At 39.2% G+C, this 27,164-nt stretch overlaps 1 protein-coding gene across 4 annotated transcripts; it reads right to left on the bottom strand.

The window, feature by feature from the left end:
• Positions 1–386: 386 nt before the first annotated feature.
• crygdl.17 (crystallin gamma D like gene 17) lies at positions 387–26,920 on the bottom strand. Of its 4 annotated transcripts, none has more exons than XM_031905628.1 (3): positions 26,831–26,920; positions 24,989–25,235; positions 387–716 (listed from the first exon to the last, which is right to left on the bottom strand). In XM_031905628.1, exons 1-3 carry the CDS (start codon positions 26,837–26,839, stop codon positions 448–450), a joined length of 525 nt encoding a protein of 174 aa, XP_031761488.1. In that variant the 5' UTR covers positions 26,840–26,920; the 3' UTR covers positions 387–447. The 4 variants fall into 4 exon arrangements, with proteins under 4 accessions (XP_031761488.1, XP_031761479.1, XP_012809457.2 ...); XM_031905619.1 differs by lacking the exon at positions 24,989–25,235 and adding an exon at positions 1,159–1,401 and having other exon boundaries at positions 387–723; positions 26,831–26,853; XM_012954003.3 differs by lacking the exons at positions 24,989–25,235; positions 26,831–26,920 and adding exons at positions 1,159–1,401; positions 2,096–2,201 and having other exon boundaries at positions 387–723.
• Positions 26,921–27,164: the final 244 nt, after the last annotated feature.

The raw sequence follows: 27,164 nt of genomic DNA, 5'->3' as shown, positions 1-27,164 counted from the left end.
GGAACAGTTTCACTTATCTCTCTTGGTAACTTGAGAAGACTCTAAAGTTCATTCATTAGCAACTATCTGGATTTCACCATTTCATTACTATGCAATAGATGCTTACTAGCACACATCCTTGTACAACATGATTCTAACTTTGGCAAAGAACTATTTAACCCTTCCCATCTTTTCTTAATGTTTTGAAATCTACACATATATTTAATGTTCTTACTTCAAGATAGCTAGAGCTAAATTCAATTAAACCACCAAGCTATCAATTTTGTTCTTTTTGTGTTGAGATGTATATCCCACCAAAATCACCTCTTCTTCACTGTATATAAACTCAGCTTGATCAGTCTACATGTACACTACATGTACAAATGACAATTACAAAAACAACTAGAAAGGGATTTATCACTTTTATTAGAACACAAACATAGTTGGTGTGCAATGTTTCAAAATTATTTAAAATCTGTGATAAACTTTTCTGAATGAACCAATTCTGGCACTTGAGGCTCCCCAGTCACTGTATCTCCTGTATTGTCCAGGTCTCAGGTAGAACTGACGTCCCCTGTAGTTGGGTTCCTCATAGAACATCCAGTGGCCATCAAACACATTGCAGGAGTGAATGTCATGGAAACGGAATCGATCATAAGTATTGGGGCAGTCATCAAAGAACTCCATCATCTGTCCTTGGTAGTCTCCTCTTTCATAGATTCTCATTTTGTATTGCCCTTGGTACTTTTAACAAATATAAATAAAAATAAATAAAAAACAAACAAGCAATGGATTTGGAAACAAAATCTTTTAATTAATTAGTCTTATTCTATTTTATTTCTTCTATATTTACTAATATTAATAACAACATGTACACACCCACCTGTTTCTATAGGTTTAATCTTAGTACCATTTTGTGACCAGTTGTTTTCTATGAGTAATAGAACTAGAGAAAGCATGTGCCATTTTTTACATTAGCCTATAATTATGTAACTCTAGTATGGAGTTAAAACAAGATAGATTGGCTCATTACTAGTCATTAGTGCAGCCACTTGTGCATAAATATCATATAATAATAATATAGGTGTAATAACTGCTCTAAATATTGTTCCCATGGGGAAATTACAATATAACTAACTTACATGGGGAATTATGTGGTGGAAAAGTAAAAACACTTACATTGGAAATAAAGCGACAGGATCTGATATTGTCATTGAATCCCATCCATCTCTGAAAGTCTGGGTATTCTCCTTGCCAGAGGTAATACTGGTGTCCCCTGTAACTGGGGTGCTCATAGAGGATCCAGTTACCACCCTCTACCCTGATGGAGTTGCAGTGATTGAAGTATGAGGACAGGTCAGAACAGTCTGAGCCGCACTCATAGTGGCGGCCTTGGAAGTTCCTTTCCTCATAGAAGAAGATCTAAAGAAAAACACTGTTTTTTAAAATATTTTTTTTTTTAGACCTGGAATTCAAGAGTGTAACTATTATTTACACACATATATTGTGTGTCAACAAATTACACAATGCTGTATAACAGAATTGAAAACACATAAATGCAGAGCAGATGCTTAGGATGTTAATTTCCACCAAGATTATTTTTTTTTTAATCAGCAAAGTATTAGAAAATGCCCCCCCCATATATTATAAAAGGCACTAAGTTTGCCCAGGAGCAGTAACCCATAGCTACCAATAAAGTGTTTGCTTTTAAACAGGTGACCAGTAAATGCTTTCTGCTGATTGGTTGCTATTGACTATTTCTCCTGGGTAAACTAAGTGTCTTTTATTACATAACCCCATTAGTGTTTTTAAAATCCATAACTGGATAGTGCAAATTAAATAGAAGATAAACCTATCCTTAAAAAAGTATATATTCTCTCCATCCCTCAGATAGAAACCCATTCTGACAAGATGTAGTTATGTATAGATATTTACAAATGTAAATACTGTTTATATATTAATTAAAGCAAAAGGTTAACTGTCTGAACAGTGTTTTTCTATCTAGAATATTTTCTTCTATGATTATCAGACATAATTGGCAAATAATGTTTGTCTTTCTTATACAGTAAATAGAAACCATGGGGATTATAAAGATATTTTCATATTTCTCACTTACCTTTCCCATTGTAAATGAATAGCAGTGTTAGTGCCAGTGAAGGGAGAGAAGAGGCAGCCTTTATATATGCCCTGTATTGCTGCTGTCTGCATCTGCTCAACCTGGAACATGTACTTTGACCAGTTAGTAAAATGTACAGATCTTTTGTCCTCTATTGTTTTTTTTTGTTGTTGTGCAGTGACAGCTGTTTCTCTGTTTTTACTGACATCTACTGCAAATTCCATAGCTTTACCTTTATCTTTTCAGTTTATCTACAGTCTACAGTGAAATAATAATAGAAATGTTGAAGGATAATAATGAATTATGTATATTTCTACTGTATGTGTTATGGGTCAAACCCAATGCTTTTGGGTGTTGCATATCCTAACTTTGCAGTTCTATGACAACTCTTTTTGTTCTGTTACTCCTACATCTTTACATTTTCCATCAATAAACAGACGTAGCAGAATAAGAGTTCAAGTCTATGTTACCATACCCTGAGCACTGTGCACTAAAAGAGTTTGAGGGTAGTGAGTCTTTTATGTTTTTCTTTTTAATTGGTTCTGTCAAAAAACTTAAGTTATAAACATATTTTCCCTTCAATCCTTTTATTGTTTTTATTTACATATGAAAGGAATTATACAAAATATTTTCCAGCCATCTTAAAACTCCAGCCCTATCTATCTATTTCTATTCGTGCCAAAATCCCAAATCTCCAACATATACAGTAAATCATAGAGCGCAATCTGAACTCAGCACCAATTGTGCATCATCTTGATTTGTTTGAAACACTAACAGTAAAGAGGCTGTTTTTGTTTGATCCTAAATCTACTAGAAATGTCACAATTATGCTGTTATCGGTTGAACAAAAGTTTTGAGTTTACCTGATAACATCCCATTGATGTATTGGGTTTTGGCCATGATAATGCACGTGTTCATAAGCCAATCCAACCATTCTGCACTTTCATCTTTAAAGGAGAAGGAAAGGTAAAAAAAAAATGCAGTAATGCTGTACTGAGTCCTCTATCAAAAGAAACACAGTATTTCTTGTCTCATATTTTGGGAACATGTTCTTCAGTATCAGACTTCCTCTTTTTTAGGGCTCCTTCAGGTTTGGGGCACGAGTCTGCTCAGGTCTCTCTTCTATCCCTCTTCCCCTTCCTTCTCCGGCTCCCTCCTCCCATAAGAATGCATAAGAACTCACCCCCCCTCCCTTAGGAATGTGTGATCTGAGCTTCCAATGGCTATAACTGCAGCAGGAAGCTACCAAGACCAAGCTTAAATGGCAGCTGCTGTCAGGGGGAGCTTATAGGGCTCTTTACTCAGGTATAGTAAAGATTTCTGCAGAATAAATGTAGTGTTCTAGGTGGCACTAATGTGGCAAATCTATTGCCAGTAAAATGCCAAAATGAAAGTCCTTCTCCTTTAAATTGATACTGTCATGATTTTTATGGTGTACTTTTTATTTCTAAATTACACTGTTTAAATAAAAATTAATTCACTCTACCTTTTCAAATTTTATTCTTGAACCAACAAATGTATTTTTCTTAGTTGTAATATTGATGTGTAGGCAGCCATCTGAGCTTTCAGCCTGAGTTTGAGCTTTCAGAAGAAGCCAGCATGACACATTTGAACTGCTTTCAGGTAATCGAAATTATGATTTTTAATCTCATAATTATGACTTTAAAGGAGAAGGAAAGGCATACCTTCAGTTCTTTCAATAGTGCCCTTAAGTCTCCCCATATTTCTCATGTTCAGATGATCAGAAGCCTCGTAGGAAAAAAAATGCTGAGCTCTGTAAAGAAAGCTCCCATAATGCCTCGCTCCTGCACCAAGACCGGTGTACATTCTCAGTGTGTAAGACTATGAGGAAGCTTCCTGCTGATTGGCTCAGATCACACATTCCTAAGGGGGGAGGGAGTTCTTAGCATTCTTGAGGGAGGGAGGAGCAGGAGAGAGGAGAGAGCTGCGTGTCTCTGGTGCAGGAAAACAAAGAGACAACAAATCCTGTTTCTTTTGACAGAGAACTTTCTGTGAGTGCTTATGGCTGTATTTACATAGACCTTTCTGATAAAGCTTACTTAGTTTTTACCTTTCCTTCTCCTTTAAAAAGTCAAAATTATGAGTTTGTAAGATATTTACACAGAATTATAATTCCACAGCACATGAAATGTATACCTATCATTCACACATACTTGTAAGTTAATTTGGGAAAGGACTGAGCACGCCTTTTAACATATGTTCTTGCCTTTTATAGATACTTGGGGGGTAGGGACATACTGACACCAGGCATATACTCTTGGACACAAGTCTCTTGCTCTCTCTCTCTCTTCCCAGGAGGGACAGACACATCTCGCTCTCTGTCCTGGAGGGACAGACAGGTCTCTCTTCCTGAGAGATGGGCACACACCCAGACACACACACACATATATGAAACATACACACATACTACATATACTTAACATTATTTTTTATATGCATTAATTGTACAGATTACTCCTGTGAGCTGTCAAAGGTATGTTTGACTGGCTGTTTGTATTTTGCATATAATTTGTAACTCCACACAATAAAGATATTTTGCTATCACCTTGGTGAGTGGTACTTTGACCATAATACTTACACAAAATTTTATAATTAATAGATGAGATTCTACAGAGTTTTAACAGCAGGTTTCAACTTTCAACTTTTTAAATTCATAATTATGAGTTTAAAAGAAGTCATAATTATGACTTTAAAAGTCAAAGTCATAATTATGAGATTAAAAGTCATAATTTCGACTTTTTATCTAATGCAAACTAACTGAACAGTTATGTCTCATGTGGCCCCCCGTCAAGTCACTGATTTGTTACTGACTGCTAATAGCTTAGAGAGCTGAAAGCAGGAAGTATTGTTCTGGCCATTATGTTAGACATCTGCCCACTCCAGGATAAATAGATACATTTTTGGCTAACTAACTACATTGAAAATATTTTTTATTTTGTGCAGTCTATTTTACCTAGTTTCATTTTTGCACTGAACCGTTCCTTTATGAGTCTAAAGAGTCCCTCATAGTCTAACACTAAAATTATCTGATGATCACTTGAGACAACAGTTAGGCAATTGTTAACTGTAAAATTCTCCCCGTTATTTTTCAGGCAACTATTGTTTAATAATCGTTGGCGTGTGTGTTTCAGGTGATTTCATAATGGACATATGAAATCAAATACATGCATAACTTTTCCTACTGCATCAATTGCTAACCACCTATTAGTAATTTTGCTTAATTTACCACAGGAGTACCCAACCTTTTATACCTTTAAAGCCACAGTCAAATGTCAAAAAAGTTGGAGGGCAACACAATAATGCTTAAAGTTCCTGGAAGCACCAAATATGGGCTGTGATTGGCTATTGGTAGCCCCTGTGTAGCCTGGCAGCCTACAGGAGGCCCTGTTTGGCAGTACACATTTTCTTTTTTTACAACTAATGCTTGTCTTCAAGCCAGGAATTAAAAAATAAGTGCCAGCATTGAGGCCACTGGGAGCAAGATCCAAGGGGATGGTGAGCAAGAAGTTGCACACAAGCCACTTTTGGGGATCACTGATTTACCATATGCCAAGATATTTTTATTACATTTTAGATGTCCTGCAACAATTTCATAATGTTATGGATGTAACCTTTCTGTTTGGCACTAATTTCTACAGAAAAAATTGTAGTTGTGTGTTTCCCCACAGGAGCAAGAAAATGTTCACAGGGCCTCCATACACTGGCTATAATCTAACTTCATGCATTATTGTGGAACCGATACTGTGATATATTTGATAATTTGGAATAGTTGAACAGAAATTTTGGTATCACCACTTGGCGTGCCCCAAGCTTAAGTCATATTTGTGTAATGCATATAATTTTCAGTTTAGGTTATTCAGACATTCACAATTCATCCATTATCTCAGTAAAAAAAGGGTTGCCATCAGTTCTATAAGGATCACACACTCTGAGCCATATACAGGGAAGTAATAATAAAATTCAAAAAGGATTCTACTGAAATATTGACAGTATTACTTTGTGTATTATTTCTTGAAATAAAGTGTTACATTTTATATGGTTTTTATAAAACACTCTTAACTTAATTTTTACAACTATTTGATGGTTCAGTAGGTTAGGGTAGATGAAGCACTGGATGATGCAAATCCCTGAACTTTGTAGTGTGTTTTTTGTTACATTTTATCCTATATTTTAACATGCCATTTGGGCACCCTTCAGTGATTATAATCTGAGCAAAAGTTTGGCTTTAAATGTTAAAGTTCTGGTTTTACTCTACTGCGCTTGTGCACAGCCCAGACCACATGGAGGGGATCCCTGTGACAAATAACAAACTGCCAAACATGACCAGGGCAGCAAGGATTTTCTTTGTTACTAATATACTAATGATAGTACAGGAATTTGGTACTAAATATCACTATACTTCCGGTAAGAGGTATAAGGTTATTATGCACCCCCCTAATAAAATTTGTGCATTTAAACAAGTTCAGCACTTACATTTTGTTTCCTATAAGACTGTATTTTCCTGCACTGCTACTGCAGGGGGAACCAAAGTGCACAGCTAAGGTAGGAACTATTACCTGATGGACCAGTTTCCCTGTGCAGGACTAAGTGAATGTTCCTGTTGTCTTACAGGTAGTAACCCTTATCCTAAAGTTTTAAAAAGTAATCCAAAATTGTTTATATGACACTGCAAACCAGTTTTACACTGTCTCCAGCACAGACAGCCTGCAGTGAGTTGCTGCAGCCGGACAGTTATACCTGCAGAATCAGTGCACATGTTGCACAGTAGTTAATGCTGGTTATAGAGCCTTTATGCAACAAGATATGTTATATTTCTAGCACAGTTATATGTTATGTTACTTGTATACTGAATTAGTTGCATAGAAGTGTATGTTTAGAGGTTTAGGAACTTTTACCTGATGCACCAGTTTCCATGTACAGGACTAAGTGAATGTTCCTGTTGTCTTACAGGTAGTAACCCTAATCCTAAAGTTTTAAAAAGTAATCCAAAATTGTTTATATGACACTGCAAACCAGTTTTACACTGTCTCCAGCACAGACAGCCTGCAGTGAGTTGCTGCAGCCGGACAGTTATACCTGCAGAATCAGTGCACATGTTGCACAGTAGTTAATGCTGGTTATAGAGCCTTTATGCAACAAGATATGTTATATTTCTAGCACAGTTATATGTTATGTTACTTGTATACTGAATTAGTTGCATAGAAGTGTATGTTTAGAGGTTTAGGAACTTTTACCTGATGCACCAGTTTCCATGTACAGGACTAAGTGAATGTTCCTGTTGTCTTACAGCTCCCTGCAATAAAAGGAATTACATCTCTTACCCTACCCTCGCACTCTGAATTCATTTTCATATGTGCAACATTCCTGCTATATTACAAGTTTAAAGCAGGATTTTCCTTTTAACAGACTGTGTGTGTTTTGACACTTAAAGGAGAAGGAAAGGCAAAGTCACTTGGGGGTGCCAAAATGTTAGGCACCCCCAAGTGACTTAAATCACCTACCGTTTACCCCGGGCTGGTGCCCCTGTACGGAGAGAACAGCACTAGCCCGGGGTACCTGCAGCACTTCGTGCGCACATGCGCAGTAGAGTGAAAAAGCCGCGCCGGTGCTGGGAATGTTCCGGCAAAACGAAGTAGGAAGGAGGAAGCGCTCGCTATAGGTACCCCAGGCTGGTGCTGTTTTCTCCTAACAGGGGCACCAGCTCGGAACACAAGGTAAGCGATTAAAGTCACTTGGGGGTGCCTAACATTTTGGCACCCCCAAGTGACTTAGCCTTTCCTTGTCCTTTAAATGAAAGGGAAATGAACTAATTTCCATATATACTTAACCACTGCAAGGCTCCTGCATCATTATATAAATTGCTTCACTGGAACTGAAATGGAAAAGATCACTTTGCAGTACTTTGTTCCAAAACACAGTTATGCACAATTAAGTTTTTAAACAGGAGCCTGCCAGCACAGTACAATGTAAACTTTATTACATATTAAAAGTGTTACAGTTACATAGTTTGGGCTGAAGAAACTAAAACCACTAAAACCCTTGCCACACTTGGACTCTACTATACAGAGTATTTTACCTCTAATACTCCTCTAATACTGGTCTCCTCATGGGATTCACAACTGAAAACAAAAGTATAGGTTCATAGAGTCACTGCATCTTTTTAGAATCCTTTTCTTTAGGAAACCAACAGCAATCAACACTGTTGCCCTCTTTCCACATGGATGCGAGGCCTTGTACCATATACCATGTACTATTCATATACCACTGAACATAAAGGAGCAAGAGATGAACCACCCTTCAAATTCTTCTCCAGTTACCAGGTCACAATATATACTGCTATAGACCCTTTTTTACAGAATGCTCATTACCTGAGGTTTTCCAAGGGATCTTTCCATAACTTGTATTACCATACCTTGAGTCTGCTAAAAATTATTTAGGAGAATGCAAGTCAAAATTTAGAAAGCATACTGCCCAATAGTCCTCCTATTGTTTAGTAAAAACGCCACACTTTTGGCTCACCTAATCAAATATTTACTCAGTCACACTTACTTCACATTTTCTAGAACAGGCAGCCATCTTTAAAAAGGTATTCTCCCTTCCTTTCCCTCCTTGCTTCATACTGCACATGTGTTTCATTCCCTCCCCCCCTCCCCTCCCCTCTGCCAGATCTGCTTCTGATTGGCTGGTGGGCATGTGTAGCTCAGAACAGCAGACAGGATCAAGTTACACACATGCTCAGAGAATAGGAAGGCTGCCGCTGGCACCTACAGGAAGGACAGAGAGATTTCAGTGATGTCACTGTAGTCTTCACACTGCTGTAGGCTGCCAGCAACATATCTCAGAGAAGCAAGCAGGGATCTTAGATATGCAGTAAGTACTTCAAAAGAATGCCTTGAGACTTACTTTTAATTTATATTAACCTTTCCTTGTCCTTTAAATATTAAATGAATCCAATAGCAGCAAAGTACTCATAGTACATACAGATTTTTTTTAATCTTTTGTTCTTGTGTGTGGCTTTTTGTAGCCTTATAAGCAGGGCTGTGGAGTCGGTAGATAAATTCTCCGACTCTGACTCCGACTCCTCAGTTTCTGATACTTCCGACTCCTCTGTTTTTAATATGCTAATGTATTTTATATATTCATTGAAGGAAAGGAAGGAGACATACATGTCATTTAACCACAGAACTACTGGCTAGGAAGCCAACACTCTACTGTATTGCCCAAATAAAGTAAAATACAAACACAATGAAAACAACAAGGTTTTGTTTATTTTTTTATTTTTTTTTAAACAAGTGGCTGGATAGTAATAGCTGGCATAAAAATCAGGAACAACAACTTTACCAGTTCAAAACAAACCACATTCTTTGGGGGGCGTGGCTGAACGCCAACTAAGATGGACGCTTAGCTCAGGAGCTGCGACACAGCTCGATCCAATCGTGAGGAAAAAACCTGTTAAACATGGGGAAACACGGTAAAAATAGAGACCCCCAAAGGGAAGAACCCAAGGGGAACAGACTTACCGAATCACAGAAGTTTCTGAAAAAGTTTCTAACGCCAGCGGAGCAAGACAGCGACGCACATGAGGGAAGCTCAGAGACAGGCAAACCGGATGGCACAGATGCAGAATCTGAATGTGAATCCATTAACACAGATCAAGGTACTCTTTCTTATCTCAAAACTCTACCAACAAAACAAGATTTCCTTGATTTAGCGACGCAAATTAAAACGACGCTAAAGGAGGAAGTGGGGGACCTAAAGGCCGAGATCACGGCCCTGCACTCCAAGACAGCAGACATAGAACACAGAACTGAGTCAGTGGAAAACACTTTAGAGTCTTTATTAACGGTTACAGAATCACAAAGCAGGGCAATACAACTACTCACCCGCAGAGTCGAGGACCTTGATAATAGAGGGCGACGATGCAATCTAAGAGTGAGAGGCCTTCCTGAGTCGATAGACCAGCCGATTCTGAAACAAACAGTACAAGCAATATTCAATGACATACTAGGCCAACAGCCTGCTAATGATCTGCAAATTGAGAGAATACATAGGGCATTAAGGCCAAGAGGTCTCCCCACTGAAAAACCAAGAGACATTATATGCTGTTTATTAAGCTACACTAAAAAGGAAGAGATACTAACCAAAGCACGCCAACGGAAAGTAGTCAAACATGGAAACACAGAAATTGCTATTTTACAAGACCTGTCCTGGTTTACCCTCCAACAAAGGAAACTACTGAAACCACTAACAGATATGCTTAAAGAGAGACAAATCCTATTTCGCTGGGGTTACCCATTCTCCATCCAAGCGACAATAGAAGGGAAAACACATATCCTAACAACTCCAGAAGACATACACCCATTCCTTCAAGCATGCAAAGCAGAAACCCTAGATCTGACAGAGTGGGTCAAATTTGTGCAGCTTCCCAAACCCACTTCCCTACAATACAAAGAACCATGGATGGAAGTAACTACGCCCAAATCCAAAAGGAGAAAGATGAAACTAACACCAGAAAAGTTACCCCCCCAAGACAAAACTAAAGAAACAGGATGAAAAGTGATGTGCTACGTAACAAAGGAAACACACCCTCACGGAATTAAAAACTTAAGTTTAACAAGTACCTGCTGAGCTGAAGCCAAATCTGGTTCGGAACACTCACCCCCCCCGATATATGGGCAAGACAAATGATTTGTCAAAGAGAAACTGCCTTAGAGCACAAAGCCCAACTTCAGAAAGGTTATATAATATGTTCTTACTAACAATGCTATGGTTTAAACTAACGAAACAGTTTAATGTTATTTGTTTTATACAAGTTGCAATTTGCTATGAATATTGTCTTATCAAGGTAAACATATACTGTCTGAAATACATTAAGTGCAAGGGTAAATGTCATAGATGTGAACAAATATACTTACCACAACCCAGTAATGGATAACACGGTCAAAGTAATTTCCTTAAATGTAAATGGTCTTAATATCCCTGAGAAAAGAAGGCAAATAGTAAATGTAATGAGGAAAGGAAAGGGTGATATTATCTTATTACAAGAAACACATTTCAAAAATATTCCACAACCAATGCACAAGCTAGGCACCTTCTCACAATGGTACTATAGCAACAACCCAGAACAAAAAACTAAAGGGGTAGCAATAGCAATACGCAAGAACCTAAACTTCCAACTGGAAAATACTCTATGTGACCCCAATGGTAGATACCTACTCATTAAAGGCCAGCTATACCACACACCCTGTACTATAGGTTGTGTCTATTTTCCAAATAAAAACCAGATCCCCTTCTTGAACAAACTCAAGGAAAAAATTACAGATTTTGCAAATGGACTATGCATCATAGGGGGAGACCTAAACTTCCCTGTAGATCCACAAAACGACACTTCTAAAGGAAGCTCTGTACTCCCATATTCTAAACTAAAAATAGCATCCAAATCCCTCCAGTCCTTAAGACTGATTGATACATGGAGATTCCACAACCCAACCACAAAACAATATACACACTACTCAAGCACACAAAACAGTTATGCCCGAATAGACTACGTATTTATTTCACAACACCACCTACACTGGCTAAAAGAAGCCAGTATAGACAATATACTTTGGTCCGACCACGCAGCCGTACAAATAAAGCTAAATATCCCCAATAAAACCCCCTCCACCTGGCAATGGAGACTTAATGAAAGCCTACTAGAAGATCTAGACTGCCGCAAAGAAATTATAGATACAATTAAAGACTATAAACAAAACACACAAACAGATGGAACTTCCCATCTTACAAAATGGCAAGCATTAAAATGCGTCTTAAGGGGTATTCTGATTAAACACGGCACACGAATAAAGAAAGATAGACAGAAAAAGACAACCCAACTAATCAGAGAAATAGGCAAGTTGGAAATTCAACACCAACAAAATCTATCACTAGACACATACAGATTGCTGACGGAAAAAAGGAGAGAACTAAAACAATTATCCAACAGTGCTACCAAATACGCAATGACCAGACTTAGGCAAAAATACTATGAATACGGGAATAAAACGGGTAAACTGCTTGCTAGAGCACTTAAGCAGAAACAACAAGATTCATATATACACAAAGTGAAAAACGAAGAAGGCATTATGCAATTACTACCAAACAGAATTGCAGAAGCCTTCAGACATTACTACAAAGATCTCTACAATATTCCCCAACATCCTAACCAAATAAAACTAGAACACAAGATACAAACTTACCTTAATGAAAATGCATTACCAAGAATAGAGAAACATATATTACAAGAACTGGAATCCCCCATTCAACTTCACGAAGTTATAGAAGTAGTTAAAAATTTAAAACTCCAGAAGGCACCAGGCCCAGATGGGTACTCTGGTAAATTTTACAAAAACTTACTAGAGCACTTAGCCCCCATGCTGACAAACTGTTTTAACGAGATTGGACCCGAGAAACCTCTGAACGAGGAATTCCTGCTAGCATACATTTCGGTCATACCCAAACCGGGAAAGGACCTCACCAATTGTAGCAGTTACAGACCCATCTCCTTATTGAATCTAGACCTTAAAATATATACAAAGATCTTAGCAACTAGACTCAACCCCATCCTACCAGAGTGGATACACAGGGACCAAACAGGCTTTGTCCAAGGCAGGGAGGGTAAAGAGAACACAATGAAGATAATAAATATGATGTGCTGGACGAAAGAACATCGAACGCACTCTCTGCTCCTCTCAACGGATGCAGAGAAGGCGTTCGATAGAGTCCATTGGACCTTCCTAAAAAAAGTACTTGAAAACTCAGGAATGGGTACAAGGTTCATAAATAAAATTATGGCACTCTATACAATACCAAGGGCTCAAATTAAAATTAATGGTATACTCTCAGAACCATTTACAATACGAAATGGTACCAGACAAGGGTGCCCACTCTCACCACTTCTTTATGTCCTTTGTATGGAACATTTACTGATTGCACTGAGGCAGAACCCAGATATAACAGGTCTCACCATAAAGGGGGAACCGCTCAAAATAGCAGTATTTGCTGATGACCTACTCCTCTTCTTAACGAAACCACTCATTTCCCTACCAATAGCAATGAAGGAACTCAAAAATTATGGAGACTTATCAAATTACAAAATCAATATGACTAAATCGGAAGCACTACCAGTAGTACTCCCAGGGAAACTACTCACCCAACTACAAAACAACTTCAAATTCCATTGGCAAACTGAGAAAATACAATACCTAGGAGTACACATACCGACAGATCTACATAAAATCTATGAATACAACCACAAACCATTGCTGTCCAACCTAGCCACCCAACTACAGAGCTGGAACCATAACCATTTTACCTGGACGGGACGGATAAACATCATTAAAATGTCAATACTCCCTAAACTGCTATACCTATTTCAAACATTACCAATCACCCTACCCAAATCTTTTTTCCACCAAACGGAACACATGGTCTCACAATTCATATGGACAAAGAAAAAAGCAAGACTCAAAAAAACCATTCTATATAAACCAAAAGAGAAAGGAGGCTTAGGGTTGCCAGATCTCTTCTCCTACTACCAAGCAAGCATTGTGTCTAAACTAGTGGAACACACCTATACAGCCAATGACAAACAATGGATAAAAATAGAAAACCAATGGGCAGGCCATTCTTTAGCAAATGTAGTCTGGAACAAAGAGAAGAAGAAGGAACTACACATAGGCCAAAATTCACAAATTCAAGCGCTAACAGAAACCTGGAAAAATCTCAATAAGGAATACAATCTTATCCCATTCCCATCTCCACTTATACCCCTAGGAGACAATTTAGACTTTCCACCAGGAATCATGGACAAAGGCATGAACAACGCGTTTGGAATACAAAACTTACAGTTACAACATGTCCTAGCAACAGCCACAGAACCACCAGCAATAATGATCAACAGAAACATCTGGACTAAGCAGGACCCATGGAGATATCTACAAATAAAGAACTTCCTTAAAGAATTACATAACCCACAGCAACCTCTTAGACCCCTAACAGACCTTGAATGCCTGTGCAACAGAAACACTAGCCCTAAACATCTAATCTCAACCGTCTATAAAATTATCATCCAAAGTAAATATGCCAACTTACCTCACTTCACCCGCACCTGGGCACAGGAACTCCAGATTGACCTAGGGGAAGAAGAGTGGGAAAGAATCTTCAGAATTGTAGCGAAATGTTCCATAAGTAATAAATTCCAAGAAAACTCATACAAAATTCTATCATACTGGTACAGAACTCCAACACAACTCTACAAAATGCGTCTGATACAACATGACAAGTGCTGGAGATGTAATGGTGAGAGTGGGACAATATCCCACATCTGGTACACATGTCCAAGGGTGAAAACTTTCTGGGAACAGATTGAACAAATAAGTAGTGAGATCCTGGGTTGCCAGATAAGATTCTCCCCCCAAATGATACTGCTCCTACACACAGATAAAGCCGAAAAGATATTTAAAAAGAGTCTATTGATGCAATTGATACTGGCTGCTAAAATCTTAATTCCTAGGAAATGGAGAAATGATGACTCTCCCACTGTAGAGGAATGGTTATCGAGTGTAAACGAAATTTACCTTATGGAGGAAATTACATCCTCCCTATCTCCCAAACCACAAAAATTTATTGAAATCTGGCAACCATGGGTCTCATACTTGAACACTCAGGACAAACTGTGAAATATGCATTTAACGAATATGACAAAACAAACTAATAGTAGATAGTACTAACATAGAATATCTCATAGCATTAAGTTACTTACCTTGTTGAAATTTATATGTTCCATTGTATACAAATCTTGCAGAACAGATCTAAATGAAGAATTGTATAATATAAAACTACTTAAAATCACAAGCAAATATGTACAAATTAAGCTGTATGTTTTTTTTCTCTTGTGCACCAATAAAGATTTGAATACGAAAAAAAAAACCACATTCTTTGGTAGTTTTAACTTTTAAAACAAACCTATGAACCAAAAACAAAATCTGGAAAGCCTAAAAATGGTTTACTTTAAACTTGGATTATAGTTATAGTTATAGGGAACCCGAGTTGAGAGGGATATGGAGGCTGCCATTTAAGTCCTTCTAAACAATGCCAGTTGTCTGGCAGCCATGTTGATTTTCTGGCAAAAGTACTGTCATAACCCTGGAACAAGCATTTGGTTAATCCAGAGTCAGCGTACCTGATCTGCTGCATGCTTGTTTGGGGTCAATGGCAAAAAGTATTAGAGGCAGAGGATCAGCAGGATAGCCAAGCAACCTGTATTGTTTAAAAGGAAATAAATATGACAGCCTTCATATTCCTCTCACCTCAGGTTCCCTTTAAATGCAATCTAAAAATAAATCAATGTTGAGCTCTAAGAAACAGAATTGCTTCTGCCAGATCCTCTTTCATAGAGGCTCTTAAATCTGACTTAATTATTTTCAGAGCTGAAAATAATCTTTCAACACTGACTTGGGTGGGTGGCATTGCCGTTACAATTCTTGCCACATCACTAATAATATCTGGATAAAGAAGGATGGCTTCTTCAATGCTCAGTTTTGATGAGCGATCATATTTTTCTGCTTCTTTTAGTTCTTTAAAAAACTCCTGCTGGAATTTCTTCATTTGGACGTTTACTGGTTCTTTAATGCTTATGCGACAATGCTTTCCTTTTTAAACTTGAACTTCCATCTTGTCCAAGAAGGAATCAAAGTCTAACTCTTCATTTGAAGAGGATGATCCTGAGTTACCAGCGCTTAAAACGTCACTCTCTGGAGGTATTTCAGGTAGTAATAATCCCTTCATGCGAACTGCTAATTCGTAGAGTGCATTTTTTGCTGTAGCAGTCTGGTTACTGGTCAACAAAATTCGGCTTGTTGGGTCGACAAAAATAGCTGCTAGCAAGATTTCATTTTCCAGCAAAAGACTCTCTATTTTCTTCATTGAAGATGCAATGCCATCAGCTATTAACCCTCCACTTTTGTTTAGGCGATACATCAGGCTCCTTCATTCCAAGAAGAATTTACCAGGGGTTAGATCATCGCATTGCAACCTCTTGGTGACAGTAAAGGGGTGCGAAAGAAGGTTTTCCAGCTCTTTTATTTGTGTCCACTGGCTTTCAGTTAAAGCAACATTCTCATTATCCAGTTCTTCTAGGAAGTCTTTAAGTTCAAGCAAACGCTTCACCATCAAATAAGTGCTTCCCCAGTGTGTTATTTGATCTAAAATGGCTATTTTTCCAGCACACCTCTTCAAAATTGCGTCCGTTTTAGGGACCCTAGCTGCAACAGCTACTTGCCTTACTTTCCCAATCAAAGTAACTGCATGGCGATCTTTTAGTCCATCCCTTATAGCAAGCTGCAGAGTATGAACAGCACATCTCATATGGTGAATAGTAGCAAGCTGTAATGCTTCTTCAACAATGTTATCCACAATGTCATTATTCTCTTCAGTTTCTCCAATACTTTCAGAGCGGTCTTCCTCTAACTCTAATATCTCTTTGTCTCTTTCTTCATCTTTGTTCATCTTCTCAAATGTGCTCAACATATTAGAAGCGTTATCTGTCACAATACAAAGAATCTGTTCCTTTTTAATTTCAAAATCTTCTAGAACACCCTCCACTAACTTCTGAAGATAGTCACTGGAGTGATGTGCCTGGGTGTCCTTTAATCCCAAGGTCTGTGTTATTGTTTTGTTATTTTCATCCACATATCTAACATTGATAGCGAAATAATTGACTCTGCGATGCGTGCATGCATCCATTTTAATGAAGACGAAACGTCCTTTCAGACTTTTCCTTAGTTCTTCCTTTTTACATTTGGCCTCCTCAATTATAAGTGTCCTTATACTTTCTCTTTCCAGAGAAACACCAAGTTTTTTAGTCATTTCTCCATTTAGGCCTAAAAAGGCTGGCTGTGAAAAGAAGGAAAGTGGTAGACTATTCTTTACCATTTCAATAATGTGGGTTTTTAATTTTTCTGGTGTCATCGTAATGGTAACTTTGTCAGATGTAAAGAATTTTCTTAATTGTGATTGGGCTCCAGTAGAAGATTTCTGAACATTTTTTGTTACAGAAGTGGATGCAATGTTTTCATTGCTATCTTTCTCATTCACAGCTTCTAACACTTTGGGATGAAAACGCTGTAAGTGTCTTTTCAAATTTGATGCTCTCGTAGGTGCATTTTTATCAGGCCCACTGAAACTGCTAATTTTTGCATCACATTGTTTTTCACCATCATCATCTTTTTTAATACATTGGCACACGTAATGTTTCCCATCACTTGATAATGCAAAGTGCTCATAAATAGTAGACTTAGTCATGTTTGTTGTCGACAGTCTTTTTGCCATTCTTAATAGAATGCCTCTTTCACTAAAATAGAAAATATAAAATATGATATACTAACTGGCATATACTTTGATTTTTAATAAGCATACACAGTCTTGTTCTATGCAAATATACATACAACATGGCTTTATACATACAAATAAGCTATATAGCTAAGCATTAAACCTAGATATGAGTTGTCCTATGCACATTTTAGTACTCAGAAGCATATAAACAATCTGCACTATACATAAACTTTTATACATTCCTGCACCACACTCACAAACCTACAGATAGCAGTCATGCAGGTTTATCCAGACACATGTGCACACAGCCTTCCTTCATACAGATAGCAGTCATGCAGGTTTATCCAGACACATGTGCATACAGCCTTCCCTCATACAGATAGCAGTCATGCAGGTTTATCCAGACACATGTGCATACAGCCTTCCCTCATACAGAGAGCAGTCATGCAGGTTTATCCAGACACATGTGCATACAGCCTTCCCTCATACAGATAGCAGTCATGCAGGTTTATCCAGACACATGTGCATACAGCCTTCCCTCATACAGATAGCAGTCATGCAGGTTTATCCAGACACATGTGCATTACAGTCTTCCCTCATACAGATAGCAGTCATGCAGGTTTATCCAGACATATGTGCATACAGCCTTCCCTCATACAGATAGCAGTCATGCAGGTTTATCCAGAAACATGTGCACACAGCCTTCCCTCATACAGACAAGCAGCCATGCAAGTTTATCCAGATACATGTGCACACAGCCTTCCCTCATACAGATAGCAGTCATGCAGGTTTATCCAGACACATGTGCACACAGCCTTCCCTCATACAGATAGCAGTCATGCAGGTTTATCCAGACACATGTGCATACAGCCTTCCCTCATACAGATAGCAGTCATGCAAGTTTATCCAGACACATGAGCATACAGCCTTCCCTCATACAGATAGCAGTCATGCAGGTTTATCCAGACACATGTGCATACAGCCTTCCCTCATACAGATAGCAGTCATGCAGGTTTATCCAGACACGTGTGCATACAGCCTTCCCTCATACAGATAGCAGTCATGCAGGTTTATCCAGACACATGTGCATACAGCCTTCCCTCATACAAATAGCAGTCATGCAGGTTTATCCAGACACATGTGCACACAGCCTTCCCTCATACAGATAGCAGTCATGCAGGTTTATCCAGACACATGTGCATACAGCCTTCCCTCATACAGATAGCAGTCATGCAGGTTTATCCAGACACATGTGCACACAGCCTTCCCTCATACAGATAGCAGTCATGCAGGTTTATCCAGACACATGTGCACACAGCCTTCCCTCATACAGATAGCAGTCATGCAGTTATTCAGACACATGTGCACACAGCCTTCCCTCATACAGATAGCAGTCATGCAGGTTTATCCAGACACATGTGCATACAGCCTTCCCTCATACAGATAGCAGTCATGCAGGTTTATCCAGACACATGTGCATACAGCCTTCCCTCATACAGATAGCAGTCATGCAGGTTTATCCAGACACATGTGCATTACAGTCTTCCCTCATACAGATAGCAGTCATGCAGGTTTATCCAGACATATGTGCATACAGCCTTCCCTCATACAGATAGCAGTCATGCAGGTTTATCCAGAAACATGTGCACACAGCCTTCCCTCATACAGACAAGCAGCCATGCAAGTTTATCCAGATACATGTGCACACAGCCTTCCCTCATACAGATAGCAGTCATGCAGGTTTATCCAGACACATGTGCATACAGCCTTCCCTCATACAAATAGCAGTCATGCAGGTTTATCCAGACACATGTGCACACAGCCTTCCCTCATACAGATAGCAGTCATGCAGGTTTATCCAGACACATGTGCACACAGCCTTCCCTCATACAGATAGCAGTCATGCAGGTTTATCCAGACACATGTGCACACAGCCTTCCCTCATACAGATAGCAGTCATGCAGGTTTATCCAGACACATGTGCACACAGCCTTCCCTCATACAGATAGCAGTCATGCAGTTATTCAGACACATGTGCACACAGCCTTCCCTCATACAGATAGCAGTCATGCAGGTTTATCCAGACACATGTGCATACAGCCTTCCCTCATACAGATAGCAGTCATGCAGGTTTATCCAGACACATGTGCACACAGCCTTCCCTCATACAGATAGCAGTCATGCAGTTATTCAGACACATGTGCACACAGCCTTCCCTCATACAGATAGCAGTCATGCAAGTTTATCCAGACACATGTGCATACAGCCTTCCCTCATACAGATAGCAGTCATGCAGGTTTATCCAGACACATGTGCACACAGCCTTCCCTCATACAGATAGCAGCCATGCAGGTTTATCCAGATACATGTGCACACAGCCTTCCCTCATACAGATAGCAGTCATGCAGGTTTATCCAGACACATGTGCACACAGCCTTCCCTCATACAGATAGCAGCCATGCAGGTTTATCCAGATACATGTGCACACAGCCTCCCCTCATACAGATAGCAGTCATGCAGGTTTATCCAGACACATGTGCATACAGCCTTCCCTCATACAAATAGCAGTCATGCAGGTTTATCCAGACACATGTGCACACAGCCTTCCCTCATACAGATAGCAGTCATGCAGGTTTATCCAGACACATGTGCACACAGCCTTCCCTCATACAGATAGCAGTCATGCAGGTTTATCCAGACACATGTGCACACAGCCTTCCCTCATACAGATAGCAGTCATGCAGTTATTCAGACACATGTGCACACAGCCTTCCCTCATACAGATAGCAGTCATGCAGGTTTATCCAGACACATGTGCATACAGCCTTCCCTCATACAGATAGCAGTCATGCAGGTTTATCCAGACACATGTGCATACAGCCTTCCCTCATACAGATAGCAGTCATGCAGGTTTATCCAGACACATGTGCATACAGCCTTCCCTCATACAGATAGCAGTCATGCAGGTTTATCCAGACACATGTGCATACAGCCTTCCCTCATACAGATAGCAGTCATGCAGGTTTATCCAGACACATGTGCACACAGCCTTCCCTCATACAGACAAGCAGCCATGCAAGTTTATCCAGATACATGTGCACACAGCCTTCCCTCATACAGATAGCAGTCATGCAGGTTTATCCAGACACATGTGCATACAGCCTTCCCTCATACAAATAGCAGTCATGCAGGTTTATCCAGACACATGTGCACACAGCCTTCCCTCATACAGATAGCAGTCATGCAGGTTTATCCAGACACATGTGCATACAGCCTTCCCTCATACAGATAGCAGTCATGCAGTTATTCAGACACATGTGCACACAGCCTTCCCTCATACAGATAGCAGTCATGCAGGTTTATCCAGACACATGTGCATACAGCCTTCCCTCATACAGATAGCAGTCATGCAGGTTTATCCAGACACATGTGCACACAGCCTTCCCTCATACAGATAGCAGTCATGCAGTTATTCAGACACATGTGCACACAGCCTTCCCTCATACAGATAGCAGTCATGCAGGTTTATCCAGACACATGTGCATACAGCCTTCCCTCATACAGATAGCAGTCATGCAGGTTTATCCAGACACATGTGCATACAGCCTTCCCTCATACAGATAGCAGCCATGCAGGTTTATCCAGATACATGTGCACACAGCCTTCCCTCATACAGATAGCAGTCATGCAGGTTTATCCAGACACATGTGCACACAGCCTTCCCTCATACAGATAGCAGCCATGCAGGTTTATCCAGATACATGTGCACACAGCCTTCCCTCATACAGATAGCAGCCATGCAGGTTTATCCAGACACATGTGCATACAGCCTTCCCTCATACAGATAGCAGTCATGCAGGTTTATCCAGACACATGTGCATACAGCCTTCCCTCATACAGATAGCAGTCATACAGGTTTATCCAGACACATGTGCATACAGCCTTCCCTCATACAGATAGCAGTCATGCAGGTTTATCCAGACACATGTGCACACAGCCTTCCCTCATACAGATAGCAGTCATGCAGGTTTATCCAGACACATGTGCACACAGCCTTCCCTCATACAGATAGCAGTCATGCAGGTTTATCCAGACACATGTGCACACAGCCTTCCCTCATACAGATAGCAGCCATGCAGGTTTATCCAGACACATGTGCATACAGCCTTCCCTCATACAGATAGCAGCCATGCAGGTTTATCCAGACACATGTGCATACAGCCTTCCCTCATACAGATAGCAGTCATGCAGGTTTATCCAGACACATGTGCGTACAGCCTTCCCTCATACAGATAGCAGTCATGCAGGTTTATCCAGACACGTGTGCATACAGCCTTCCCTCATACAGATAGCAGTCATGCAGGTTTATCCAGACACATGTGCATACAGCCTTCCCTCATACAGATAGCAGTCATGCAGGTTTATCCAGACACATGTGCACACAGCCTTCCCTCATACAGATAGCAGTCAGGCAGTTATTCAGACACATGTGCACACAGCCTTCCCTCATACAGATAGCAGTCATGCAGGTTTATCCAGACACATGTGCATACAGCCTTCCCTCATACAGATAGCAGTCATGCAGGTTTATCCAGACACATGTGCACACAGCCTTCCCTCATATAGATAGCAGTCATGCAGTTATTCAGACACATGTGCACACAGCCTTCCCTCATATAGATAGCAGTCATGCAGTTATTCAGACACATGTGCACACAGCCTTCCCTCATACAGATAGCAGCCATGCAGGTTTATCCAGATACATGTGCACACAGCCTTCCCTCATACAGATAGCAGTCATGCAGGTTTATCCAGACACATGTGCACACAGCCTTCCCTCATACAAATAGCAGTCATGCAGGTTTATCCAGACACATGTGCACACAGCCTTCCCTCATACAGATAGCAGCCATGCAGGTTTATCCAGATACATGTGCACACAGCCTTCCCTCATACAGATAGCAGCCATGCAGGTTTATCCAGACACATGTGCATACAGCCTTCCCTCATACAGATAGCAGTCATGCAGGTTTATCCAGACACATGTGCATACAGCCTTCCCTCATACAGATAGCAGTCATGCAGGTTTATCCAGACACATGTGCATACAGCCTTCCCTCATACAGATAGCAGTCATGCAGGTTTATCCAGACACATGTGCACACAGCCTTCCCTCATACAGATAGCAGTCATGCAGGTTTATCCAGACACATGTGCACACAGCCTTCCCTCATACAGATAGCAGCCATGCAGGTTTTAAAATAAATATGAACACTTACAGTTGAATCCAAGAAACTGTTCCACCAAGTTCTTCTAAGCTCTTAGCAGAGAGAGGTAGTTGGGCAGAAACTGCTGCTTTTTCCTTAGTGTTCTGATGATCTGGTGAAGATAGGACAGTGGAAGACTCCTGGAAGGGGTACTTAAAACACAACTGAACTGATAATAAACTGATAGACAATTTTATCTATACTCCTACTCCTAATGATTTCCCTAGAATCCCATAGTAATGTTTAAAGTTTAAGCTAACATTACAGCTGAATTACAGCAGTTTTCAAATGTTTTAAAGCTTCAATCTTAAACTATTGACTGTCCATTCCCTTCATGTATACAAGTATTTCTAGTCCTGCAATTTTTTTTTACTTAATTAGTTATCAGTGAGAGTTAGGCTAGGTTCCCAGTGGGCATTGGGTTCCCTGTAACAGAGGAACATGACGCAGTGGAGCTGCCGCACCTTAACTGTGCGTTATGTCCCATTTAGTGAAACATACAGTCAATGAAAAGCATGCTTCATGGTCACTCAACATGTTCGTTTATGCACTGCGTGCATTGGGCTTTATTCTTATAGCAGAGAAGTAATTAATTATGACTGTTTGTGAATTGGGACATTTAAACTTGCTTTATTTTTTTTTTTATTCTCATTTAAATTTAGTAGGAGTCGGAGTCGGTTCATTTTTTTCCAACTCCGACTCCAGGTATCCAAAATTGCCTCCGACTCCACAGCCTTGCTTATAAGTATATCTAATACATGTTACATTTTTCCTCTACAGTATTTTAACTCTACACCTGTAGACCTTATAAAGCAATTGATGCTATTTTAGAGGGTGGTGGTTATTACAGAGCTTTATTCACTTCATCCTTTTGATGTGAAAAGTCCTCTTACTAGTTAACTTGCATGTTTTAGCACTCTCTCAGCTCATTAATACTCTTAAAGACTGGTGCCTGTAACCACTCTGCATACTCAATGTAAATAATAAATATTAATAAATATATAATACACTTCTAAATTAATCCATTAGTGAAAAAAGAAGGCTAAATATGATCTTTCAAGAAAAATATGGCTGCTATGAACCAGTCTAGGAGATGATCAATGTAAAAAAAAAAAAAAGTATTTGTAAAGCAGTAAAACTCATAACTATATATGATAAGATGGAAAGTGTTAAACTTGGACTAATTATTGGATTGTAGTTAATGTAAAAACAGCAGTAACCTTTTGTATTTTCTCAGTTGCTAAAGTCATATCTTTTTCTTAAACTTTATCAGTTGCATCTTAATAAAACCTATTTAGTGTGAAACTACCACAGTATTCCATATCTCAATTGTAAGCCTTCTTTAGAGTTGAGGTGTCTTTATAGAATATCATTTTGTGTTCAGATAACCAGAAATGTAATATATGGTTCTTTTAGACAAGTATTGCAAAGAGATCATATCGCTACACCCTTTAGTACATCTTCTATGATGTTTATAAACATAAGCCAATATATAAACAAGTTGTTTGGAATTATTGTTTATTTTATTGAAAGTTTAGTTAAGTTTCCAAATTATTTAAAATCTGTGATAAATCCTTCTAAAAGATCCCATTCTGGCGCTTGAGGCTCCCCAGTCACTGTATCTCCTGTATTGTCCAGGTCTCAGGTAGTACTGACGTCCCCTGTAGTTGGGTTCCTCATAGAACATCCAGTGGCCATCAAACACATTGCAGGAGTGAATGTCATGGAAACGGAATCGATCATAAGTATTGGGGCAGTCATCAAAGAACTCCATCATCTGCCCTTGGTAGTCTCCTTTTTCATAGATTCTCATTTTGTATTGGCCATGGTACTTAAAAGAAATGCAAAAATATGGTCATAGGTCATAATTAACCTCTCGAATACTTTGCATAGCTTGTTTTTTTCATTTCTATATATTTGCCTACTTATTAAATTTATATACTCTTTGCGCAAGCATTACCAATGAAAATGCTACAGTTGCTCCATTTCTTTAGAATATCTTCATCATAACAGTCATAAATTTTGCTGCTGTTTAAAACTAAATATTAGTCAGTCTTATTTTCCATAGTATTATATCTACATTTAATTTTCTTGTTTAGGTCTTAGGGTCTGTACATCGAGTAATGGATTAACACCATCATTTAAAACATTTTCATTAGAACTGGAAAACTGAAAATGAGTAACTCTAACTATCCTATAGTTTCTCCTAAGGGAGATAAGAACATTAGATAACTTACATGGGGAATAAAGCGGCAGGACCTGATGGAGTCATTGAATCCCATCCATCTCTGAAAGTCTGGGTATTCTCCTTGCCAGAGGTAATACTGGTGTCCCCTGTAACTGGGGTGCTCATAGAGGATCCAGTTACCACCCTCTACCCTGATGGAGTTGCAGCGATTGAAGTACGAGGACATGTCAGAACAGTCTGAGCTGCACTCATAGTGGCGGCCTTGGAAGTTCCTTTCCTCATAGAAGAAGATCTGAAGAAAGATATTTTACAAATAAAATGAGGGCATAGACACAATCTATAAAATGAATATTTATTTTGTGTTTCTGTTTTATCAACAGATGGAGGAATGTGCCTTTAAATATTTCAGTTTCCTTATGTTAAATTCAAGTTAGGGTACATAAATACTAATTAGGAGGTAAAGAATGAAAGCGAAAACTGATGCAGCTTTTGGCAAGAATATATATAATATTTTGTAGTGATTTCTTATGTTAGCAAGCTTTTTAATTATGTTACCTACCTAAAATATTTTTTAAATGTCATCAAAATTAGAAGAGTATTATTATTATAATTATTATTATTATTACTGAAATGTATTTATAAAGCGCCAACATATTCCGCAGTGCTGTGGGTTTCATACATCGGATATACAGAGTGATATATAAAGCTACCAATAACCTATACAAGAGGTGAAGAGGGCCCTGCCCAAAAGAGCTTACAATCTCTAAGGAGAAGGGCTAATTCAGAATTAAGCAATGTAGCCCAGGGTATTGTTTTTAACAATTTAAATCAACACATAAGTTTTTTAGTGAAAAGAACAAACATTTATTGGCTCAGAAGATTTAACACAAATTCAAAAAAACATAAGCCATACTATACCACAGTGGAAAGGAAAACCCAGTGCCTCATGGTACCCACTCTCCTTCCTAATGCGTTTCGCACCATTAGGTGCTTCATCAGCCTACTTAACAGCCTACTGAGGTTATGCTAAAGTAAATAAGGGTAAGCTTCTCAAAATAAATGTGTTTTTAGAGATCTTTTGAAAGCAGAAAGATTGGGCAAATGTCTGACAGATTGTGGGAGCGAATTCCAGAGAAGGGGAATGCAAGTGTGTAAGGTGGTACTGAGAGAGGAGTTGAGAAGCCGGTAAGTAAAGGAGAGTAATAAGCGAGCTGGTTGGTGTCTAGAGATTAGTTCAGAAATGTAGTGTGGAGCAGAGTGGAAGCCAGTGCAGGGATTGGCAGAAGAGGAGCGATTGCTAAAGGTGTATGAGCCTAGCAGCAGTATTCATTATGGACTGGAGAGGGGAAAGTCTCTGAAGGGAAAGGCAAATTAACAGAGAGTTACAGTAGCCCAGGCCTGATATAATAAGAGAATGAATAAGAATTTTGGCAGCATCTTGGGTGATAAATGATCATATTTTCTAAATATTTCTTGAAAAAGTGGCATGATTTGATAAGTGACTGGATATGAGGAGTGAAGGACAGGGCAAAATTAAGGATAACCCCAAGGCACCGGGCCTGGGAAGATGGGGTGATAGTAGAATTGTTAACTGTGATAGATACCTCTGGAACAATGTAGGTGTTGGGGAAAGAAAACCAATTCAGTCTTAGAGAGGTTTAATTAAAGGTAACGTTGGGACATCCGAGTAGAGATAGCAGACAAGCAGGAAGAGACATGAGTTAGGAGCTCTGGGATGAGATTAGGAGAGGAAAGATAGATCTGAGTATCATCAGTATAGAGGTGGTACTGAAAGCCAAAAAAATTGATTAGTTTGCCAAGAGAGGCAAATACTTCACGTCATTCATGTATTCATGAATATATTTTAAAAAAAAGGTTCTGACTTACCTTTCCCATTTTAAATGTTTGGAAGTTTCACTGTGTATTTCAGAGTGGAAAGAGACAGCCTTTATATATGTGCCGTATTGCTGCTGTCTGCATACACTACTGAGACCATATGTTTTTGTCAAGTAAGGAAAATCGAAATATCTTTGTTTCTTTTTTCTGGCTGTGCTGTCACAGCTCTTTGCCTGTGCTTACTGGCACCTATGCTCTATAGCTTTGCCTTAGGGCATTCAAGTTAGCTGGGACAGCGGAAACTTTCATCAGGTACAAGGAAGCAAATAAAGCATGCAAAAAAGCTATCAGGCAAGCTAAAATAGAGATGGAAAGGGATATTGCA

This window comes from Xenopus tropicalis, chromosome 1 (assembly GCF_000004195.4).
Source record: "Xenopus tropicalis strain Nigerian chromosome 1, UCB_Xtro_10.0, whole genome shotgun sequence".
NCBI classification, from domain to species: domain Eukaryota; kingdom Metazoa; phylum Chordata; class Amphibia; order Anura; family Pipidae; genus Xenopus; species Xenopus tropicalis.
This window is presented reverse-complemented; position numbering and strand designations above follow the sequence as displayed.